Genomic DNA, 24,598 nt, shown 5'->3' on the forward strand with positions numbered 1-24,598 from the left:
TATGCACACACAGATTCAGAGTGCTGCTGCTTGATGTTAGCGTAAACTCGCCGCCCACCGAACCATCTCAGCTGGAGGCCTGTGTCCGTCTGGAGATGTGTTGGCTTTTCATCTCCACACACACACACACACACACACGAACACACGTATGGACACACACACACTCACTCACATTTCATTCTTAAACATCTGCCCACACGTTCTCAAAAACATGGCTTTTCGCCGCCTTTCACGCTCTGTCTTGCTGGTTGTTATATGTGAGGACATGCACACACACACACACTCTCACACACATTCAGTACACTCTGACTCCTCCACATATCCTTGAAGACATTTATGAGGTGCTAAATCACTAAGCCGTCAGAGTGGCGAAGGTAAACAGAGAGGACAGCCTGTACTTTTTGCACACACACTGCGATGTGAGGGTACAAACATCAAAGCTTCCGTTTCACTTTATCTCCTCTTAGTTTATTTTAAACGACTGTAACGTGTGTGACACTGGCAGTCCGTCTCCCTGCTACACTTTTATTAGGAGTGAAGACAATACCATGAAATAGCCTGGCAAGAGAAGAAGACATAAACAAAGAAGGGTTAAAAAAGAAAGGGAGGGGGAGATTGAAAAAATGCACAAAAAAGTACGTTAGGGAGTAGGATTGAAGGAAACTATTCGAAAGTCTTACAGGAAAGGACTGATTAGAAAGGATGACGGAGGGTAAACGGAAGGCTGGAGAGATCAATGTATGTATTGACGGCATTGAGATGTTAATACCGCGAGGTAGATGCAAGAGAGGAACGGCTGATTGGTTAAATTGATGACGGATGACAAGGTGAGGACAAACTGCGCAAACAGGAAGTTCAAAAGAAACGATCTGATCGCTCTTGTTTCGTTTGGTTTCTTCCACAGATCAACCTGTTCACCAGCTCTGGCCTGAAAGACGCTCGCAACACCTTGGACACATCCCGCGAACAGCAGATGGTCGTCAGCTGGATGCAGATACTACAACTGATCGATCGTCAAACGAGCTGGTGAAGATCTGGCAACGGGAGCAGGAAGCAACCATGGATTTTAGCAAGCCAGTTTTAAACTCTCAGTCGAAAACTCTTAAACTCCATCTTCGATCAAGAGGTGGATGTGACTGAACACCACAAAGCATAACGGGACATTTTGGCTCATTGCACACATTTAGAAATCGTCGCCAATGACCTATTGGCAAGAAATGGGAGATTCGGACTTCAGGGAACAATTGGAGGCTGTTTGCAGCTAGCAAGACTTTATTGGAATATTATCAAGAGCACTTGTAGCTTGTTTCCCCCTAATCCCCTCTTCCCTCTCACTCCCAATCCCCAGAGTTTTGTCCTCTGTTTTTCCCTTCCCCAGATCCTGTTTCCATCGACCAACAAACTTCAAAACTCTTCAGATAAGTCTGTCTCAATGCTGAGCTCATCTCTCACGTCACCTTCTTCTTCCCTCTGAAGAAGGTGAATTAAAACTCCCTCTGTCAACCACCGATAGGGTGAGGGTCTCTGTTTGTGATGGGAGGCCCAGCAAGAGCTCTTCTTGGCGGGTTCAGCACCACCACCTCTTCCCTAGAGGTTGGAAGTCGGATGGCTTGGCCAAGCAACAACCCCCTGGACCTCAACCAATCCCTGTCATGGGGCATAGGGCTTGGAGGCAGCGTTGGAGGTGCGGCAGCCATGAGCGCAGGGCTGGACAATTTCACCCAGGAGTCCGTCACCAGGGCGGTGATGAAGGAGAAGAACTGGCCGGCGCTGCTCATACTGGTCATCATCGCGCTGACCATCGGTGGCAACATCCTGGTGATCCTGGCGGTGTCGCTGGAGAAGAAGCTCCAAAACGCCACCAACTTCTTCCTGAGGTCACTGGCCGTGGCGGACATGCTCGTGGGCATCCTGGTCATGCCGATCTCCCTCATCAACATCCTCTATGGTGAGTTTTGACAACCCACAAAGAACATCTGATTTAACTGAGATGTAAAATAGAAACCGATAGAAGAAAATGTTCATTTCTCACAATTTAAACGTCTATATTGTCAGATAAAAGCAGATATTTAGATATCTGTTTGTAGACATTATATTGAAAAAGGCAATAATGTCAGTTTCATAGCAATCATCTAATTGTTGTACTGTCAGAGGATTACCAAAGTTACTAGGATTCATCCTCTGGAGACTCCCAATGTTTAACAGAATAGGTGAAAACCTTGACCTGGTGAATGTGCTGGATGAAAAGTCAAGGGATCACTAAGATCTTCAGGAATTATCGTCTTCCATGGCAATTTATCCAGTTTCTAGTGCCTTGTCGCTAATGTGGTTAAAATAATTCAATAGCAGCTTCTTAGTAGAAAATCCCATATCCACTGAAATGTGCCTTTTTTGTTGAACTTCCTCTCTTTAAATGTTTCATTTCTAGCTGTAAAGTCAAAGAAAGGTGCAAAAAAGTTTGTTTTAAAAGCCCTTTTCTGTCCCTGGGTTTGCTCTATGTTGGAAACAAGTTTCAGGCAGAAACACACAAAGATATCCAGTATTCAGTTGACCATGAAATCTGAACAATTGCAATGACAACTTCCAAATTCTACCAAAATATTTCTCTGGTTTGCCAAAGAAACGCTACAAAACGGCTAAATTCAATGTCAGTCATAACACTTCTGTCTATCAGTCTGGGACATCTGATTGGCTGACAGGCTAATCATCTATTCAATATAAAAACAGCATAAAAGGTTGTATTGATTTTGTTCTTTACACCTTCTTACATGAGTCATGAAAAGGGTTGCATGCCTATAAATCACATGCAACAATATTTAAACAATCTCCGCTGCCGGTTCCTGCCCCTGATCTCGGGCCCCCACCCACCCACCCAACAGCTGTTGCCATCACACTGTGTGACACGGGCCCTGTCATTACTTCAAAACATTTTTCTCTGCAATTATTGAAATAATTATTGCTTCTCTCAGACATTGCACACTGAGATATTGCAAGTGTTTCCAGAGCCGGAGGATGCCGACTTGATGATTGCAATATCATATCAGCGATCAACTGCTGTTCTTGCTTACAGTATCCCTGCCAGGATCCCGCATGAACGCCCACATTAGTTTAATCGGAAGTCGGGCTGTTATGTGGTGGGATGTGTATTGAGTCTCTTTTCCAATGTTGAGTAAAAACATTGAATTAAAGAAAGGCTGTCGTCCTCTAACACTTCCAGCCAGCTCTCTGCATTTACACCACAAAGGAGAAGTCCGTTTCTCACTGCGTACCTGAAAATCTCAGCATCGCAGAGCTGATCACACAGCAGAAAGTGAGAGCAGTTTTCAGCACAGTAATCCTTGTCTTTGTCCACATTTCTTACTTCTAAGAACTCAGAGCAGTTTCATGATGGTATCCAGGTTTTTTTCTTTTCTTACCTGCAGCTTACCTTTTGATTGATTTATTGGGCTGTTTAAAGAGAAGAGGACATTCCATCATTGCAACAAGCTCGGAGCGATAAACTTTGGATCAGATTTGCCATGAAATGCTGAAAAGGATCTCGAGACTGATAAACTGTCTCGGCTGACTCTCTTCCCATTTAATCCCAGATAATCAGAGATTCACACTGCTCGCGCTCCCCAGCAAAGTTTCTTCCAGGGTAATGGAAAGGACCGATTGCTTCACCTCAGTTTATGGCGGTATAATGCCACAATCAGTTCTTCAGGCTTGCTGTTTTGTTGGGGTGGTGATGGGAGTTCACTAATCCACGTACAGGGGAGTCCTGTATTTGGTACTGCAGGAGTATGGGGTACCAGGGTCTTCTCTTCATCAGACTCTGACCTTTAGCATGCATTGAGAGTAGTCTGAGGTTGTGGTTTTCTGCCAGGCGATGATGGATTACTGCCTCTGGGTTGAGGTGAGGTGCTGCCCCAAGCAAAGCAGTCAAAGCCTCTCAGGTTCACAAGTGACAGTAAAATGGATTGTGGATACAAGCCGCCGAAATGAGCTTCCTCTGTAGGTTGCCTGGGCTCTTCCTTCGAGATAGGATGAGAAGCTCGAACATCTGGAGGCAGATCGCAGGAGATCCGCTGCTCCTTCATGTTGAACGGCGCCAGCTGAGGATGCCTCCCCTGAGGGGTTTTTTGGGCACGTTCAACAAGGAGGAGACCCCCGGGTAGGTCCAGACCTCGCTGGAGGGATTATGCGTCCTTAAGGAGGAGCTGGAATTGTCAGCCTGCTCCCATCACAACCCGATCCCAAAGAAGCAAAAGATGGATGGATAATTAAAGCAATCCCGGCTCTCATTATACACCCCTGTTGCAAAATCGTTCTTGAATCTTCAACTAACTTTGAAAAAGCCAATCTATCTATATGAGAATCTGTCTCAATGGTTAGTCATTTATTTTCAGCCTCCATCACATATGTAGTTCATTTGATGAGGTGTGAGAACATGACGGCGGAGGATGACAGAGCACATGTCATTTGCAGTCTGCTGACTGCAGAGTCGGGCCAAATATGAATATGTCGCTGTGAAGAAATTAGAAAAATTGAGGTTTAGAATCGGTTGGTGCTGATTTTTTTTTTTTTTTATTGTATCAGCTTGTGTGCGTCTGATGGTGACGTTAATGTGAGGCCCTCTCGTTTATCAGCCGCTGTCACATCTAGTCATTTTGTGTCACATTTCTATTAACTGAGTGCAAACAGTGACGGCGTATTAGCCAAAGAGGAGGATGGAAACGTGTGTGACAGCAGAGGAAGACAGATCCAGAAAAAGTCAGCATGGATGGCATCTTCATCGTCTTCATTCGGAGTTGTGGAGAGTTTGATGATGATGATGATGATGATGATGATGAGAGTTGATCCGTCAACGTGTATTGACGTCACTGTGCTGAGAGTGGAGGGATAACACTCAAGGATGAGAGGGGTCAAAAGGTTAAAGTGGGGATCAATGAGAGGTCGAGAGCTCAGCAGTCAGCAGAGCTAATCTGAGGTCAAGCAAAGGACGTACAAATAATTTCACATTAGATGTACGGAGGCGGTGTGAAGGCTGAAGAAGGGAGGAAACAAAAGCAGCAGTGACACGGTGGGCTGTTTTAAGACCGTCACCCTGTTTCCATTTTCATTCCTGTTGCTCGCTTTGAAAGAGCGTCATGGATGAGAATGGTGGATTAAAGATGTCTAAATGAGCAGTTATTTATACAGTGATGCCTCGTTTTACTACACAGAGCCAGAATAGAGGTGATCTCACCGGGGAGCTGGACGTGTCTGGCAGGAAAACACACCGAATCTTTCTTTCCGTTGGCAATACTGTGCGTCATTTCCAGTCGAGAAACATCGAAATATCTCAGTTTAATTGGGGCAAAAGTAGGAAGATAGGCTGCCTGAGCAATCCCACCCATCTTCTACTTGAGTGATTGGACGTTTCACATCATCAAACGAACACATTTGCTGAAATCCAAAATGTAGGAAGTCTACAAGTCGTCTACAAATATTGTCACCAATTTTTCGATTGGTTGTTCCAACTCAAGGGGGCGATCACTCGACTTTTCCCTCATGAGAACTCTTTTTTTTTTTATTCCAACAACATCTGAATGCACAAGAAGTCTTCGCAGTGAACCGATACGGACTCAAGTGACATCACTTAACTTGTACTTGTAAGGCCCTTACATACATTGAGTTTGCTTTTCAAATTGTTAACAAAAAGAAGATTCCAAATACAAAACAAAGAGGTGGAGTCTGAAAAAGAAGTTGGAATGCAGAAGGCGAAGAGGGTCTAATGTCTGTGTCTGTAGTTTTACACAACGATAGATCAAAAATTCAATCATATTACTAAAAAGATACAGATTAAAAAGATTGTTAGTCGTTGGGTAACTTTTAATACCTTGTATTGGTCAAACTGCGGTTGCTCAGAAGTGTGAATCACAACGGCAAATAAGAAAACAAGACCACATTAACTTCAACCAGGAGAAACACTCTATTTGCTCTTGTGTTTTATTATTTACGGCTGTGATTTGCACTTCAGAGCCACCGTCCACGCTTCCTTTTCCTCAATCTTTATTCCCTCTCGTGTCTCGTCTCGTCTTTTTTCTATCCAAACTCGCTCCGTCCACGTCTCTGCTCTGTAGCCATTATCCCCCAGGAAAACTAAACAGGACCTGGATGGACTGATTGCTGCTTAATTGACCACGCATGGTCGACGGACACACACACACACACAGATTGCTGATTGCCGCTGCGCTAATCAATGTTGCACTCAAACAAACACACTGACAAATCTGTCTTTTTCTTTCTCTGCTTCACACACACACACACACACACACACAAACAGACACTATGAGGCAGATAGAGTCTGTCTGTCAGTCACACACACACACCGGTAAAAGAACACCCGCCTTCTGCAAACACATAGGAGCAGAGTTTGGATCAATACCAGCAGTGTTGTCCGTCACATGGGTACTTGATTGCACTGATCCCCGCGGCTGACTGAGTGATAGACCAGACAGACAAACACACACACACACACACACACACACACACACACACACACAGACAAGTCACTGAGTGTTCTCACACTATGATGAATCATTAACGATATGATGGTGCTGATGACGGCGATCATGATAGAAGCTGATGTGGATGGTAATTAATCTACCTTTTAGCCTCACACACACACACACACACACACACACACAGCTTTTGACCAGTGTATTTAAACCTCTTTGATTAAAATTATGAGAATGAACTCTGATCGGCGGATGCTAACCTTTAAATCGTGTTTTTTCCGATGAATCTCTGTAAATGTCGCAGCTCCGGTCGACCTCTGCCGGGTTCACGCGCCGCTGCCGTGTTGCGACACACAACACACACGACCTCATTGTGTCATGGGCAGCATGCAAATGGCTGGAAATGTCTGGCAGGAGCAGATTGTGTGAGAGCTGGGGGGACGAAAAACTCCTGCAGAAATCAAACACAGGGGAATGATTCGTCTAATTCTGGTGTAAAAAAACACCAGGTCCTGCTTTATGATCTTTTAAATACTTTCTCTTAACTCCAGTTCAGTAGCGAGACATCTATTTGTGGGGTGTCTTCTGTCTCAAGGTGTTGTCATACCTGTAGTTTGGTTTGGTTCTTCTTTTTTGACGTCCTCCACTCATCCACAGCGTGATCTTTCCTTTAAATGAAGCCAGATAAGCGAACCATTTCAAACAAATGTAATTTAGGGTCGTTTGGCTCGTTTCCTTACTTGGCTCGTCCTTCTGTGATGTAAGCGATAATAAAACACTGTTAATATATAAAGCGAGGAATTCACAAGCCTGTGATATAAACACAAAAAAAGAAAAAAAGGACTGCACCACAGAATAAATCTCACCTCCAGATGTAAGCACACAAACAGGCAGCTATGAATCTTCAGTGGTTGGGAATCAGGTGTCAGCAGAAGACGGAGGAGTGGTGACGAACATGAGCGGGAAGGGAAGCGGCGGACGAGGGGAGATGAGATCTTACGGACTCAATTAAGATGGGGATAGATCGCAGACACACTCGCGGGAACACGCAGCCTAAAAAAAATGTGTGTGATCTTCAGGGCCAACTCAATCAGAGCCCGGCGCCGGAGGCCATCCTCAGCATGGAGGTCAAATTGGAAACTGGCAAAACACACGTAACAAAAAAAAAAAACATACACGCACGTCGATGCCGGACTTCTTCTTCCTCCCTGACAGTGGATTGATACGAAATGTGTCGTCTCCGCTGTGATGAATTGGAAAGAGGAACGCCAGCTTGTCGAGAAGTGTAATATAAAATCCGATGCGAGGCGGGACGACGGCTCGCTGACACTTTACCCCGAAACAATATGAGAGCCGCACGGATTCCAGACTCATCAAACTTCAAGGGAGACGCCTCTTAAATTGGAAAAATGTAATTAGAAGCCTTAAGGTTAATAATCATGCAAGTGTTGATTAATGTGCTCTGCCTGCTTGCATCGTACGCTGCGTTTATCTCCGATCCAGTATCAAAACCCAGTGCCAAGACAGGAAGTAGCGTGCTCTTATATAGTGTTGTGTAAAGCAGCTGTTCAGGAAGTATTTGGATCCCTGAAAAACAGGATTTTGCTCCTGACGCTGGTTGAGGTGGCGCTCGTTTTGTACAGCACTGAAACATACGATTATTTTATTTTTTTATTTTGCTTTGTACAAATTGTGAACGCTGACTGATGTCGTCGCAGTTGACCACAATGAGATATTGTCGAAAAGGTCATTTTTAAGAAAGACAGCGGTGGAAAGAGCCTGAACTCCAGTACTGTGTGTTTATAATACAGTGATAAATGCCGTGAAACTCATGAGAAAGTCCAGTTTGTTGGTAAGATTATCCGAGCATTTACTGACGTTTATCCAAAGTTAGTCTCAGATGTGTATCACCTGAAAAGACATTACAAGAGAGCATTACACTTACTTTCTATATCTACAGTCGCTGGAACTCCAGTCTTTTTTTATTTGCTAAAAGTAAACAAGTCACACATCCTACACGCTTACCACGAGCAGATATCCGGTAAAGCTCCCCAGAACAGCAGCATAAGAGCTTTTACATGACAACAAGAGAATGTGGTGTTGATACTCGTGGATATTACGTCTCAGAAGCAGTTAAAACCTGAGATATCATCTGCCTAATTGATGCAGCCGAGCGCCGAGCCGGTCTCTATGAGCTGCTCTCGTAAGCAAAGGCGACATCAAGCTACACTCAAGCACGCACTCCAGCCGCTAAACCCTCCTCCAGTAACATCATATTATGTTAATATGTTTGAATCTCGTTTAATCTCCCTGTGTTAGACCGTCACCGACACACCGCTTCGACATGATGTGAAAGAAGCGAAGTGCCGCTTTATAATTGAGGGTTTAAGTCATTTATAAACAGTGTTTACCAGCACGGACCTCAGTCTCTCAGTGTATTTACCAGGAAATCCAACGCACCCGCAAGCCAGCTGAGTAACACCTTGTGTGTGCGTCTGTGTGTGTGTGTGTGTGTGTGTGTGTGTGTGTGTGTGTCATGCAGTGCCCCCAATAAGTGTTTGACCTCCAGAAAGTTATGCAAGCTGCCTCCCACTCGGCGCACACACACACAAACAAGCGTGTGATTCACTCCTCATGCATCACATACACGCTGCTCGTCCTGTCCGGCAAATCAGAGATGAAATTAAGGAGTGTGTGTGTGTGTGTGTGTGTGTGTGTGTGTGTGCGTGTGTGTTTGGCCGCAGGTCTCGTCCTCTGTGAAGAAATGACTGTTCATATAAATAGCTGCAGGCGGAGAAAGACACAGCGAGGCCGAGCTCGCGGTACGTACCGTGTTCAGAAAGCTGACACAGCTGGAAATAAAAGAGAGCAGAGGTGCGCAGGAGCACCGTCAGTTTCTTGAGATTGTTGCATTTTACATTTATTTTTAGTTTTGTTTATATTCCGGACGTGAGAAGCTTCAGGGAACAAGCAAACTGTACATCTCTTGGAAGGAAGAGAAAAGATCTGTTCCCACGAAGATCGTCTTGCCAGATATTCTGAAAACTCGAGTGTTCTGTTTTAACTAAACTCTGAACCACGATGAGATTCAGTGAGAGCTGAACACACATTTTGGTCTCTCTTTCAAGGCAGAGCATTAGATATTTGCCATGTTTCAGCTGCTCCTGGATCCTATGGGTTGGAAGGCCTTTGGAGGAGTAAACACCCAGTCAAGATTGTTCTTCTTGTTCTACAATCTGAGCTTGGAGTAATTGTTAAACTTTATTCGGCAGGTGTAAAAGACAACTTTCAATATTGTTGGCCTGCTCTGGAGGAGAGAGTCAGGTGCAGAGCCGGAGCTCCTGGAGGAATAAACACCTGGAATCACATCCGATTCCCCCGTGATTACTTTTCTGAATTTATCCTCAGCATGACTGCAGCAGCAATCTGCAGAGTTGACCTCCAGTGTCGGGTGTTTATATTCTATAATGTCGGCTTCCAAGTGGCACTGGAGAATAAATGTACTTAACTTCATGAATGTAATGTTACAGGCACTGGTTTACAGCTAATGCATAGTAAAGAAATCTGGCTGCTTGGGATAAGTACTAATCACCATCAAACATTTATGGCAGTTTCATTAGACTTTGAGTTTGTGGGATTCTTCAAGGATCTCTTCAACTGCAACATGCTTCAATATGCTACAATTTAGTGTTTTTATTCCCAGTGTAGCGTTGCTGCTCGTGGTGCCAGGATATCATTGGAGCCTGCCAAGCATCCAGATCACCAATCAAGCTAATTCATTTACCCCCATTTAAGCAAAAGTTATCTCATTGATTAATTTTTTCTCTGCCAATTTGCTCCCTGCTGTATTTCCGTTGGCGACCTCAGCTGCTGTGTTGGCGTCCCAGGCGACACACTGGCCCACTGCTGAGATAATACAGACTAATTTCATTCCCCGTGACCCAAACTGTTCGCCCCGCAGAGCACCGAGCCAAGATACTGGCTCGCGACCAGCTCTACAGGGTTTCACACTGTTGCTTGCTGTGACCTTTGACTTCCCTGTGGTGCAGGAGAAAGAAAAAGGATTTCAGCCTCGGGGAATCAACGGAGCTTTACTGAAATAATGGCTAGTCATTGTTAGCATGTCTGACGCCGGCACGCTGGGAGCTGAATAATCAGTTTAGTTGCGGTTAAAGAACCGGTACATCAGTGATGGAGGCTGTCCGAGCAACGGGGACAAAAAGTGTAAAGGATGCCAGCTGATTCGGTGCAGATGGATTTCTTGCATGGAGGGCAGCACTCTGTCCTGTTTTCTCCACTTTAAGGGCAGCCCCCGGCACTTTGGACCATGTGTCATGTTTTATGTATCAAGAGGGCACTTACGCAGCATCTTTCTTCCCTGGAATCATGCATGAACTTTAAATCTTTTCAGGAAGGCCCTTCATCTTTTCTGAGTAATTTTTGTTCAGATACTGGATCACTAAACCCAGCTCATGCAGGTGTAAGTGGGCTCAAAAACTGAAGAGTCTTCAGCGGAATGGTTCAAAAGACAACAATGAAACTGAAGTCGGAGGCCAGTGTGGTTGTTTCCATGAATGTGTTTGTGTTAGACATCGATCCTCCGAGGCACTACAGGGCCTCTGGCAAGGACCAATTTAAGATGTTTTAGCTTTCCTTTTAAGGAGCTGTTATGCCGTCCATCCTTATATAAACAGTCAGATATTTACAGCCATGGTAGCAGTTCGAGATGCTTTTCCTTGAGGTTAATGCTAATGTTAGCAAGTTCACATGGTCGCAATGATAATGCTAATATGCTGATAATAAGCAAGGCCCATCTGCACCAGAAAAACAGTAATGTTACTGTTAGATGGTGACTTCAAGTGGTAGTAATAATATTTATAGGCTCAAAATTGGAAGTCAGGTTTAGTATAAAAAGCGTAAATCTCCTGACATGGAGAAAGATGCATTAGATGGACCACCTTGAAGACTACTGGTGTCCTGCATGAAACCGAAAGTCGCCAGTGAGTTGTTTTAAACTTCCACCACTAGTGTAACATAACATGGCTCAACATAACGTATCGTAATGTAAAGTAACATAACCCAACACAACATAACTCAACATATCATAATGCAACACAACATAACGCAAGATAATGCAACATAGCTCAACATAACATATTTTAAATGTGCATAACAGCATAACACAACATAACAAAACATTACATACCACAACTTAACATGAGTTAATATAACATAATGCAACAAAAAGCAACATACATGTCTTTTTGGTTTGTCATCACTGGTCATCTACCTAGTCAGTCTTTCAGGAATGAGGACGCTTTGAGCCGTATAATCTTGGCTCAGTCGTTGGTTGACAATTAGAAGCATTCACATCCCACTTAATTACCCAGTGTGGCTGCGGTATTTTGGAAATTAATCTGTCAGAGTTATCTTAATAATTAGCCTTAATCGACATTGTTATTCGTTCATTCCTTTTTGTTATATCCCCGTCATTATCTTGCCAGCTTTTCTTATTTATCTAGGAATCAGCAGGCTGCATCGAACCTTGAGTCTACAAAGCCAGAACCACTCACTTCACACAAACACACGCACACACACAAGCCTTCAGGCACAGCACAGCTTTATTCTCTTATTCATCGTCCCTCCATATGGCCCTGTGTTAATCCATTGCTTATTGGCTCCACTCAGAAACATATAAATGACTGTGTCGGTGTCTAAACCCGACCTCTCCCTGCTGGAATCATGTGTAGGCAAACCAATTATCTAATCCTAACCTTTGCTCTCCAGCCGTGCAGCTGACCACTGATCTAATCATCTCTCATAATAATCAGGGTAATGCTCGTAAACCATGTAAATGCTGTAGTTAAACTATTGCCTTCACCTGATTCCTCGTGGGAAGTGGGGAATTTAGTGTGTGTCAAGTGCGCTGCGCTGTGAGCTTTGATGTGTCTGAATTAATTAAAATTTTAGTCAACCTCTGCGCGCTGCATCTTAAGCCGTCATACTCCAGCGACCCTGGTGACATCCACTCAGCCCGGCCCCTCAGAACAGATTGGACAGATTTACATCACCGCCCTCAGAGACAAACTGTGTATCGACAGCAGAGGAAGAGAATCACCTGACGACAAAGGATCATATTTATCCATCTGACGTTTGAGAGTAAACTGTCTAGTAATCTTTGAAGTGAATAAAACCATCAATTTCACACTTAAGGTACAATAACCTCAATACTGCGTAACATACACCCCAATCGCCAGACAAAATGTCATAATTGTAAATTCATGTTTCAATTTTTGTGTTGGGGCAACTCGGTCTTTAGGGTCTTGTTGTGTTTAAGCACAAAAACCACCTGGTTAGGGTTGGGAACGGATTATGTTTCGTTGCTTGTTGCCACAAACACAACTGGAAAATGTCCTGACCTCTCCTTAGAAATATCTGGTTTTATCACCACAAAGACAGCTGGTAAAACATCCAGACACCTTCTAAAAAAATAACTAATTTTGTTCCAACAACCATGGCAGGAAAATGCCCCCACATCTCCTTAAAAATACTGGTTTCTCTTCCGTAAGCCAGGTAGAAAATGTCTGCAAGGTCCCTCAGAAGACATGGATTTCTTGCCACAATGAATAGGTGTAACATGTCGGGATATCTTGAAAAAGTTTGCAGGAAAATGTCCTTATGTCTCCAGAAAGTATCCATAACCATGGCAGGAAAATGTCCCTACACCTCCTTAAAATGACCCAGTTCTGTCGCCATAAAAAGTGGAACATGTCCTTACATTTTCTCAAATATACCTGGTTGTATTGGAGCAAACATAGCTCCTTGTGTTTACATTGAATATCCAGTTTTTTCACCACAAAGACAGCTGGAAAAAGTTGTTACATCTCTTTAAAATACCTGGTTTTCTTGGTTGTAACATGATCTTCACGTGGTTCCTGCTGCCATCAACCATCCCCTCTTGATAAGAAAGTCAGCTCATATAAATGTAACCTGAACGTAATGTGATACGTATTACTGGACTGCTAACACGCTCTACTCTCACCTCTCTGTAACTCTTTCCTCTCTCCGTCCTCCAGACTACGCCTGGCCTCTCCCCAGCGCTCTGTGTCCGATCTGGATCTACCTGGACGTGTTGTTCTCCACCGCCTCCATCATGCACCTGTGCGCCATCTCCCTGGACCGATACGTCGCCATCCGCAACCCCATAGAGCACAGCCGCTTCAACTCCAGAACCAAAGCCATGATGAAGATCGCCGCTGTCTGGACCATATCTATAGGTCAGGATGCACGATATGCATATATATATATATATTTTTTTTTACAGTTTAATGTGTGAAAGATTGCAGGTTCCTAATCACCAAGTAAAAATTCTAGTCACAACCATAATTAGCAACATCGTGCCTGATCAATAACGGTCGTTTTTGCATGTGTTTGTCATTCACATTGTCGCTGTCAAGAGGAAGAGGCCGATTGATTTTAGAGGTACTGATGACCTTTTCTTCTGTGTTTATATCGATCCATAAAGACGACAGAGCTCGACTGAAAGAACACCAGATTTATCGGCAATGTGAGTCCTGAAAGAGACTTAAAGGGGCGATACGTAACATATATAAACTATTAATTACACTGATCAAAAGAGTGTGAAGGATCAACAGCGGTGACTTGATGTTAGAGACGTCTGTGTTCTGTGTTGCAGAGATGTTGACTGAAGTTAGCACGCTAACAGCTAGCCTAGGCCCGTCCTGTCTCGTGTCTGAGTTCACTACTTAGTCTGACAAGTAAACAAAATGAAAAACCAGTCCAATAGCATCTGGAAAGTATAGAGAAGCTCCAAGATTAAATAATTTGATCTCTATTCAAGTGAGCCGGGCGCTAAACTGGAAGTTTTTCAGCTGGGTTGTTGGGAGTCTTGAGTGCACAAGCTCGATTGGCCGCGCAACACGGAAGATCTGAGTAATTTAAACGCAAGCATTCACCGCTGAGCACCATCTTCAAAAGCTGTGTCCAGATTTTAATGCAGCAGCCAAAGATAGCTTCAGCACAGCCTACATTGAGAATGCCGTCTCCTTGAATATTTTACCTCTTTTGGTTTGACAGTGTAACTTTAATTCTCTCTGCTTTTAAAATAACCCTGCTCGAATTTAATAAGAGGTCCTCACATCATTGATTTTCTCTTAAGAAAATAATTATTGCTGTGGATAATCCAGTGTGAAATTAACGTAGCTTAATTCCTTTAATAAGTTAAATGTGTCTGTTTTCAACGCGCTCCTTAACTTCTGTGACAGCATCACCTGAGAGCGACTGATGGTGACGTTAAAAGCAGTGCGTGGACAGCTTTTTGACTGAGGTGTTGGACTTTTTGGTGCTTTCACTGGCATTGTTTTAGAAGAGAAATAATACTTTTAGTGCCGCATGAATCCTTTTTCCTCCATTTGTATTTTGAGTGACATTATCCTTTAACCTTTTGGAAAACTTCCAGGATGTGATTTGTTTTTATGGTCATTTCTGATGTTGGATTTGTGGTGTGTTTTATTTTATTGTGGAACTGTTAATCCGTCCGTCCCCTTCAGGCCCAGACAGAGTTTCCAGATTGATGAGTGTTATTAAATTTAATGAGTTTTTCGGGATCCTCTGGCGCTTTCTTTCTCCAAGGGTCCCATCAGCACACCTCCTGACTCCCTGAGACACTGGAAGCCCGGTCTGCTTGTTGACGCTCAGAGCGTCTGACAGCTTCTCGTTACAGTCGAGGCTGATTTGCATCACGTTCTTTCCTGATCGCTGCGCTTCTCATTTTCATCTTTAACAACTGTGTCATCAGGAAATGTGTGGAAAGTGTTATTAGAGGTACAGCGAGGAGATTGTGTGATCACCTCCTCTCCCCTTTTTTCTATATCTCCCCTTGTTAGAGAAGTCTTCTCAGCTGTGTAATAGCCAGGAGTAATTGGTTTGTGTGTGTGTGTGTGTGTGTGTGTTGTCGGGCAGGGAGTTCAAGCCTCCTTCTGAGGGAAGGTGTTGAGGGATCAGATGACTTTTAAAACTTTTTTTCCTTTCAGACCTCCCTCTGTCTCTCTGTCTGTTTGACCTCCAGCTTGTGCTGATGTTGCTTCGTGCCCTTTAGGACCCGGGAGGGCTTCACACTTAGTACAGCCACACACACACACACACACACACACACACAGATCTGAGCGTATCGTTTGCTCCGACCTTACAGTAAATGCAGCTCTAGGTCGTTACAGTAGACTGGTTGAAGGTTCTTCCAGAAGAAATGTACACTTATTTTCCTGCGTGTGTGAGAACTCGCTGACCTCAGAGCTGATTGTTGATGACATAGTGCAACTCACTAACAGAGATAACCTTACATGCAACAACGTAAATGATACGATATGAAACATTGAGCAATATCCACCTTTGATAAACACGAGTCATTTATTAATCTAAAGATTGAGCTTTTTCTGCACAAAGCACAGATACTTTGCTGCACATGTAAATTCTTTGTGTGCATTTTTCTGCACGTCCTCGACATAACAGCATTTTTTTTTTGTGAAATCACCTCTTCACAGCTCATATTTACATTTATTGTTAGGCAGTGACCTCTAGTGGCCGTTTAAAGTATGATGGCGCAAAGGAGGAAGTCAAGTGGCATAATATAAAGAGTCTACATATGAAGGTGGTGGGGTGGATAGAGTACAAATAAGCTCAATTGCAGTTAAGACTGAAATGTATATATATATATATATATATATATATATATATATATATATATATATATATATATATATATATATATATATATTTTAAAACCTTCCCACTTGTCTGAGACCTGTAAGTTTCCTTGCCGCTTTAAACACATTTTTACAGCAGTTATCTATTCCGGAGATCCAACCAACTCTCAGGGTTGACCAAGAACAGTAAATGTATAGGAATTCACCTCGATGTTATCAGAAACAAACATAAAATGTACACGGCAAAGCAAGAACGATAGGATCTTCCCTCTGATAGCCTCCAGAGAACATCCAGTCTTTAGATTAAAGCAGAACATCTTCCTCTTCCACTGCAGTCAACTGGAAACTTAAGGGTTACGGTGACAGTAAATATAATAACTTTACTCCACAACCTGTCTGAAAGCCTCTCAGTGACAGCAGATGTACCTCCCAGGGTACAATATTGATATAAACAAGTTGTGTTTTCCTCTTTTTTCACATCCTTGTGTGGGTTGGAACATCCACTCCCAGCAAAAGCTGAGGTATTTTCCTCCGGAGTGAGTTTCCTCCAACTGTTGTTGAGTTGTTTTTCCTCTTTAAAGTGGCCTTGACAGACGGAGATGATTGACACCTCCAGATACCAGGTAGAGTTTTACTTCACTCTCGCCTCAGTCTGCAAACATTCAATGCCTGCCGGCTGCTTTCAAATCATAAGACAACCCTGTGCTTTTTTCTTTGACCCCCTCGAGAGGTTCCGCAGCACAACGTCGGGCCGTGATTGAGGTCTGAGAGGGCTTACGCCGATCAGTGCTCGAGGATTAGACAGGAAACGTCCAACAGAGGGTTGATTACATTTAAAAAGGGAGATTTTCCGACTCCTTTTTCCTCCTCACACCACTTAGATCTGATGTAGCCACTCTCAGCTAAAGTGAAGCACCAATCGAGACACAAGTTTGGTAGAGGAGTCGCAATCGTGGGCAAATTACCATGTATTTTACTGGTTTTTGGGGATGAGTCCAAATCAGCTCCTAAATCAGGAAGAAAAGAGGTTCTGCTGTGCTGGAAATCATCTAAATTCTCTCCACTTCTCTACTAATTTATTCACACCTCTCCACCGTGACCCAAATGCTTTTCAGAGTATGAAATCAATGAGGTGGATCGCTGTCTTCCTTCAGCCTCACCTGGCTGATCCAAATAAGGAAAAACAGCAGATGGATGTAAATGTTTATTCACTTTGTGTTGTGCACCTTAAAAACGTACAAAGTCCTCTCTCCAGTCTGAAGAACATCATCACAGCCCGCGGACTTGTTTGGTAGCTCGGGGAACATCTGCTAGCAAACCTTTGTAACGCTGCAGAAGCGAAAATAATGAAAATATGCAACTATTCAAAGCGCTGCAAAAGTTATAAGGTACTTTTGGATACAAATGTACAAGACAATATATGTTGGAGGTGACAGACGCTGGATCCATTTATTGTCAGTGTTCAACAGCAAGTAAATTACCAATATAATCTATTGATCTCAGTGTAGAGTTAATCGAAGTCTGGTGTGCAGTTTGATCCCTTTTATTCCACCAGGAACCGATCGTGTCGAAGTGCTTGACTCTGAGCTTCCAAGGGACTGAATGGAAATTATTGCTGTGGGTGTTAAAATGTAAATTTAAAGACTCTCTCTGGCTTTATCAACAATTTATTTCGACTATAACCTTGATTTAGAGAGAAAAACTGCAACACTTGCTCCCAAAACTCAAAATATTGTCCAAAGCTGATGAATAAAAAAGAATTTAAGATGTTTTAATCTAATTTGATCATCAAAATAACCAAGTAATTAAACAATATCGACTCACTTCAATATCACAGTTTAACAATTCCTGATTGTTTGACTCCTGATTTTATCTGTAATGATAAATTAGTTTGTGCCCAGTCCCTAACCTGCAAATTTCCTTGCACCTTTTAAAAAACAAAACATGTTTTCAGCAACTATCTCTTCTCAAGATCAGTTTATACAGGAATTACCCTCAGTGTTATCAGCGCAGAAACAAAATATACACACAGGAAAGCAACAACAACAACAGTCTTTTGTCTTTTGATGCATATCTCTGTGAAAAGTTGTTGCTGCTGTGAGAGATAAAAAACTCTTACAAGCTTCAGCAACAGATCAAGTTGATTGACGTAGGTGAAGCTTTACATCCGTCCGTCTTCCTCTGCAGTCCTTCACCACCGTCTGAATTATAAGAAATCCCCTGTTTTTTTTTCCCGTTGCCATTTCCTTGACCCCTCTGAAGGTTTTTGCCCCACTACATGCTGGGGTGATTGAGGTCTGCGAGGGCTTACAGAGATCAATGCTGAAGGATTAGCGACAGAAGATCCTGGCAGCCATTATCTCGGGTGTAAGAACACACTCCGTTCGACTTGGAGTTTGTTTCAGTCCATCAGGACCTGTAGGTACAGCACAACCACAGGTTACGTAACACGTCGCCGTTATGTAACCGTTCTTGCTACATTATGAACGTTACAGGTCGGATGTCTTGGACAGTAATTCCAGTTATCATCACACAACGTCTTATCTCACAGTTTTAAAAGCCTCGATGCTATTAATCTGGCAATAGACACGACTTTCTGTCTTTAATGTATCATTATCAAATAAAGATTGATAGCACAATGTAATGGCTATAAAATAATGAAACCATAAGTGTATATCGGACTGGCAGCCTGGCACCACTTGGAAGAACAAACTCTTGGTTGTTGTTAGTTAATATTTTGAGGTGAAAGGAAAGTTAAGAGGTTGTTTTTGCGACTTTTTGCAAAAGTAGTAAAATGATCTTCAGCCCAGCCGCTAGAATAACGTTGTCATTGTGTGTTTCTGCAAACAGTGGATACGTTTCAACAGCTCATTTTTTTTGATGGTGGGTTTTGTTAGGGCTTAGGAAAAGATTTAGTTTTGGCTTGAAACATCTGGTTCTGTCACCACAAACATGACTGGGAAACGTCCCAATGTCTTGTAATCTTATAAGAAAATATCAGGATTTGTTGCCACAGAGACGACATGTTCCCAAATGTTCCGGTTGTCACTAAATTAGGTGGTTGAACCAGGAAGGGAACAGCAGTCTTTTACTTGACAGGTGTCTCGTGTTGACACTAGATGTGTCGCCTCAAACATGGCAGTCAACGTTCGGGTGCAGAAGTATTTAGCTTGACTGTCTCAACTAGAGGATGCACTGATGCCCATGCACTGACTAGATTGATCAAACTTTCCTGTTCTTCTGTTTCAAGTGTGATCTCGCTAACATATTTTAATCTACAGCAGTCAAGATAAAACTCTCCTCTCTCTCTCTACTTCCAAGATTCCCTCCATTACTCTTTTCTATAAGGTACAAATCATAAGCATGCTTCATTTCCTCTATTCCCCGAGGTTAGCTGGAGTCTTCTCTTTGGGTTCAGGGGGGTGTGCGCCGTACACAAGGGAAATGTTTTTCAGAGCAGCTCATACCCTGATGATTTTTCCCGATTTCCCTCAGCAGGTACAACAATCTTCCTCCGGCAGCAGCGGAGCCCCTTTAGTCGAGCCACGCTGCGATCTGCAACAGAGCGAGTGTGGCGGTTGCGCGCTCCGTGCGTTCACAGCGTGGGCGAGCAGCTTTGGCTTCAGCAGATAACAGCCAACACCCGAGGGAGTGGAATCTGCTGAAGTTTGAGTTTAAACAGCTCAGCGTGTTGTGAAACCTGTGTGCGAGAAGTTAGATTGAACGTTGTGTGACGAAGCAGCCAGAGGTTGCTGGTCGGTCCGCCTGAACTTGATGTTTCAATCCCAGTGGCACCCATCTTCCTTGACGTCTCCAGAGGTCCTAACGGTGATACCTGCCATCCCAGGTGGACCCCCCCTTGATTCTGTACCCTTTTGTCTCCATTTTACAGCCCAGTTGTTCTTTCCTTTTAATCAAAAACCAGTTTGAGGTAAACGTTTGTGGTGTTTGCCATCAATCCATCCATTTTCCTCTGCTTATTTGGTGTCCAGTGTAAGCAAGGTAGTCCAGACGTCTTTCTCTCTGGCACTGGTTTTTTATCTCCGTCACTGGTTCCCAGGCCGGATGAGATACATAATCTCCACAGCATGTTCGGGGTCGACCCGGCAATCTATTACCTTCCACTACTCCAAGGTCCCGACCCCTTTCTCTTCGGTCCTGCGACCTCGATTTGATTCGGAATTTGATTTGATCTTTGAACTCATTCTTTCTCGATCGATCGACTGGTAATTGGTAAATCGACACCTTTGCCCTTCGCTTCCTCTCCCTTGTCCTCACAGCGTTCTGCTACAGACTCACCTTGCAAAACAAGACTTAACAGTTTTATCTGTTTGCCATGAGGGAACTTAACAACAACACAAGACGTCCTCGGCCTTGAGTCCCTGCAACACCTGCGAATGTTGCTTGAGACAGTATGAATGGATCACGACTCCACTCAGACCACTGGACAGCCTCATTAGTCAGGACAATTTGCACATCACAGATTATTTTAACATTCAGAGAGAAAATGTGTACAATTAATGCAAACACATTCCTCCTCCCGGGCACTGTGAGTACACTAGATTGCAATGATTGCATGAGGAGAGCTGCCACGGCTCCAAATTGTGTTTTAATGTCCGCCCGGTCGGCAGCTGTGAGGTAGAAAATGATGTACCTTGGACCTAAATGAATTATGCCAGCCCACACCGTGGACAGGACGCAGCTCAGACGGAGAGGACGTCTGACGTCTTTGTCCGTGAGGCGCTTTTCTGTTGCCAGGAGAGTGCCTCTTTTCCTCCTCAGTGTCTAAAACAGATCCCAGGTCAGCCAGCGCTTTCAAACAGGAGCACTCTTTTGAAAAGAGAAAGCAGCGCATTAGTCGGAGTTATTATCACGGGTCAGAAAAATCAGCTCGGTCCAGAAAGGCTCGCTCTCACCTCAGCGTTTTGTTTGGTCGATGCCCTGCAAGAGCACCGGAGCAGCTATTATAACACCATGAACATCCATTACACATTGACTCTCTGATACTCTTCACAGCATATTGATTCATAACAGGTGTAGCGCTCGTTTTCCATCTGTGTTGTTTTAACTACTGTAATTATAATGAAAAGAGTCTCTAGCATGTCCAATTTATAAAAATTGGAGGATAATGAAGTCATGTGATGTTTCAAATGTCCAAATGTGTTCGGGGTTGGCTGCAGGGAAATGATTTAGCGCCGCACTTTCCAGTAAAATGCTCAGGGTTTTTTTTTTTTTAAAAAAAGTAATTTAACCATAAAATTAAGTGGAAACAAGTGTTTTTCCTGCGCTCTGATTCGTGTTTATGACCCCTGTGGTTCATGGATAAATGGGTCTGTTTACTGACAGGAAATCACACCATTATTTTACAAAAGATTAAAGAGTGTTAAAGCCAAATTTTCTTGTAGATTTTGATTGTGATTTCTCAGATTTTCTTCTAAAAGCATACACTCTTGTTATGGAAGAATATTAGGAAACCACAACCATAACATCACCTCTAAATTATTGCCTTTTTATTAACCCACCATTTTTCGTTTTTTCTTCATAGCACCTATACATAACCTATTTATTACCACTTTCATGAAGATTTTTTGGGCAATTTTTGATGATAGCCTCTCTAACCAGCTAATTTCTGTGTTAGCTTAGGGTTATTCTTTCCTAAATGCAGTTAGGAAACATGCGTCTGTAATGCCAGAAAATCCTAAACATCATCCAAAGTTAAGCTGAGGTGACAGACTTCACAGTGTGTCTGTAACGAGCCCCCTGGACTCAGGATGCAGTCAAACAGTAGGAAACATTGATTTCCTCTGACCCGTCCTCTCTCTGTATCTCTTTGTAGGTGTATCGATGCCCATCCCGGTGATCGGCCTCCACAACGAGGACAAGGTCTTCGTCAACGGCAGCTGTGTCCTCAACGAGGAGCGCTTCGTGCTGATTGGCTCCTTCGTGGCCTTCTTCATCCCACTGGTCATCATGGTGGTGACGTACTGCCTCACCATACAGGTATCCTGGTCTGTGTGTGCCCCCTCATGTCCCGACTTTACCTTTCCTTTTGTTTATAACTCTCACATCCTCCATTATCTTTGCTCCGTGTCGTCCCCAGGTGCTCCAGAGGCAGGCCACTGTCTTCCTGTACGAGGCAAAGACTTCCTCCCAGCAGCCTTTGCACACACCAGCAATGACAAATACATTACAGCCTCCGGCCAGCACCTTCCACCTCCCTCAGATCAACACACTCTCACCTTCAGACTCACAAGGTACAAACTGAGCAGGTAGTTTAGCTCCTGAGATGTGGTTTGATTTCAACAGAGTTGTTTTGTAAATGAAGGACGGAAACAACATCAGTGGCTCGTTTTCATCCGTCTGTTGTGCCGTATGTTGGTACTTTATCTTCTTTTCCCTGTCTGGAGATTTTAATCCCTCAACAAACCTCAAAAATCCATTAATGAAACCAAGTAGAAGCACAAAACAGATTGAAGCTGTTGTTGTTTTGGACTTTTGGGATGGTTGATTAAACTCTTGAGGGCCAAGCTTTTCAATCTTTTTTTTCAATCTTCATTTTAATAATGAAAAATGGTTCCATCATCAAGTCACTCTCAACTATTTTGGCTGTACGACAAGAAGAATAGAACACAACCATAAAAAACGCCTGTCATTGCAAAAAAAGGCGGACAGGTTAATGGAGGAGCTAGTTTAGCTAACGCAGCGCGTGGATCATTTTATCCTAACGATAGCTTAGCAACCGTAAGAAGACACAGCAAAGGAAAAGATTTCTCCACACATTAGTGCTGTAGTCTTTGTAACCTTTCCAAAAGTACAAAAAGAAGTTAAAAACTTCGTCCAACTAGCTTACTAGGTAGGCTTACACTAGCCTTGAAGCTTCATTAGCTAGCCACAACTAATTAAATATGTCTTAGAATAGAAATTAATTATATCTATAAAAATGACTACGAATTTCGAGTGGTAAATCTGCTAGCGTTGACTTAACATTAGCATAGCTTAACAGGCCAGAAACTGCTACTCGGGGGTCCAGGGTGAAGCAGAAAGTTTAATCTCTTACACTTAATTGTCAAAAGTTGTGGATAAGGCAAAAAAATCAGACTATATATCATCCAACTGACCAGCAGTCTGCAGCGTTATGGGCGCGTGTCTTTCCGATCAGGTTGGAGGGCACACAGACGGCTCGTCCCTGAATCCATGCTGAGCCTCAGCTTCTCCGACAGACATGAAATTGCTTGATGTGGCACTTTTTTTTTTTTTACCCATTTTCCACCTCATCCTCTGGCACCGCAGACAGAGAGGAAAGCGCGAGGAAATTTCCTCCTCCTGTGTGACCTTTTCACATGTCGTCGTCCTCCAGACAAAATGTCAGCAGTGTTGTTAACAAAGAAGCTGACACAGATTCTCTGGTTGTTGTCCTGGTGAATTCTGCTGCAGTGCTCCTGGTAATGGTGACAACAGACACTTTGGACAACTGATACGTTGTATTTACACACCACATATTTTCAGTTTATAAATCATATTTGAATGTTACCTTGATTCCTCCTCCCGCAGAGTTAAAGCCCCCGCCTCCTCAGAGCAGACGAAACACCTTGAGCTGTCTGAAAGGAGCCGAGCCCGGCATACTGCTCAGCGCCTCCACACCAGACAGCATCAGCATCATCCCCAGCTCTGAGGTGGCGTCTCAGCTCAGCTCGCCGGCAGCGGGGCCATCGCGGAGCGACGTGTCGGGCTGCCACGGCCGACGGGGGATGATGCAGGCCATAAAGAACGAGAGGCGGGCCTCCAAGGTGAGACTGCAGAGCGGAGCTGAGTGCCTGTCAGGTGATTTAAGGTGTAGTCGTTCGACCGGCGCCGAGACAGAGATAAACAGATAAATGCACCAACACGTGTCCTGAGCTTCAAGTATCAAGTCAGACAAAGCTGGCAATGGATGCTGTTTTTAATCAAAATGACCTCCACAACCCAAAATCACCAAAACAATGAGCTAAAAGTTGCTAAATTGGATAATTTTTGTTCTGTTTTAAGTCTGTCCCAGCATGTTTCATATCGATTGTCAGTATGCAGATGTTCATATCGAAGGCTCCCATCGATATTTAATGCTTTGTGTTTGGAGGCATCAACCCGACATGTATTTCATTCAAGACACGTTCCTCTGAGGAACGCGCAGAAGTTTCCAATGGTTAGAAGAGCTCGTGTTATCAAATCCAACCAGACACTCACAACACCCTCAAAAAAGCTGGAAGCGTCTCTGGAGTCACAGGGAACTCAGCGGTGGCATTCAGATTCATGTTGGACGGAGGCTAAGACGCTCTTATACCTAAATTAAAAATGTAAATCTCAGCAGACGTGGCACAGCAAGTCGGATATTAAAAAACATCAATCTATATATGATGT

General features: G+C 43.5%; 1 protein-coding gene and 1 long non-coding RNA gene across 3 annotated transcripts in view; one reads left to right on the forward strand and one right to left on the reverse strand.

The window, feature by feature from the left end:
• htr2cl1 (5-hydroxytryptamine (serotonin) receptor 2C, G protein-coupled-like 1) overlaps nt 1–24,598 on the forward strand; it is a 129,280-nt gene that overhangs the window by 97,780 nt on the left and 6,902 nt on the right. For both annotated transcript variants that reach the window (XM_037113298.1, XM_037113299.1), the window contains 5 exons: nt 905–1,948; nt 13,559–13,759; nt 22,041–22,204; nt 22,305–22,458; nt 23,756–23,991. In XM_037113298.1, coding sequence (XP_036969193.1) covers nt 1,534–1,948; nt 13,559–13,759; nt 22,041–22,204; nt 22,305–22,458; nt 23,756–23,991 — 1,170 coding nt within the window. In that variant the 5' untranslated portion in view covers nt 905–1,533. The remainder of the gene's footprint in view (nt 1–904; nt 1,949–13,558; nt 13,760–22,040; nt 22,205–22,304; nt 22,459–23,755; nt 23,992–24,598) is intronic.
• On the reverse strand, nt 1,885–7,231 carry LOC119027828. Its single transcript, XR_005077490.1, has 3 exons — nt 7,090–7,231; nt 6,743–6,933; nt 1,885–1,985 (listed from the first exon to the last, which is right to left on the reverse strand). It is a non-coding gene; the product is annotated as an uncharacterized LOC119027828 (long non-coding RNA).

This window comes from Acanthopagrus latus, chromosome 10, assembly GCF_904848185.1.
Source record: "Acanthopagrus latus isolate v.2019 chromosome 10, fAcaLat1.1, whole genome shotgun sequence".
Lineage (NCBI taxonomy): Eukaryota > Metazoa > Chordata > Actinopteri > Spariformes > Sparidae > Acanthopagrus > Acanthopagrus latus.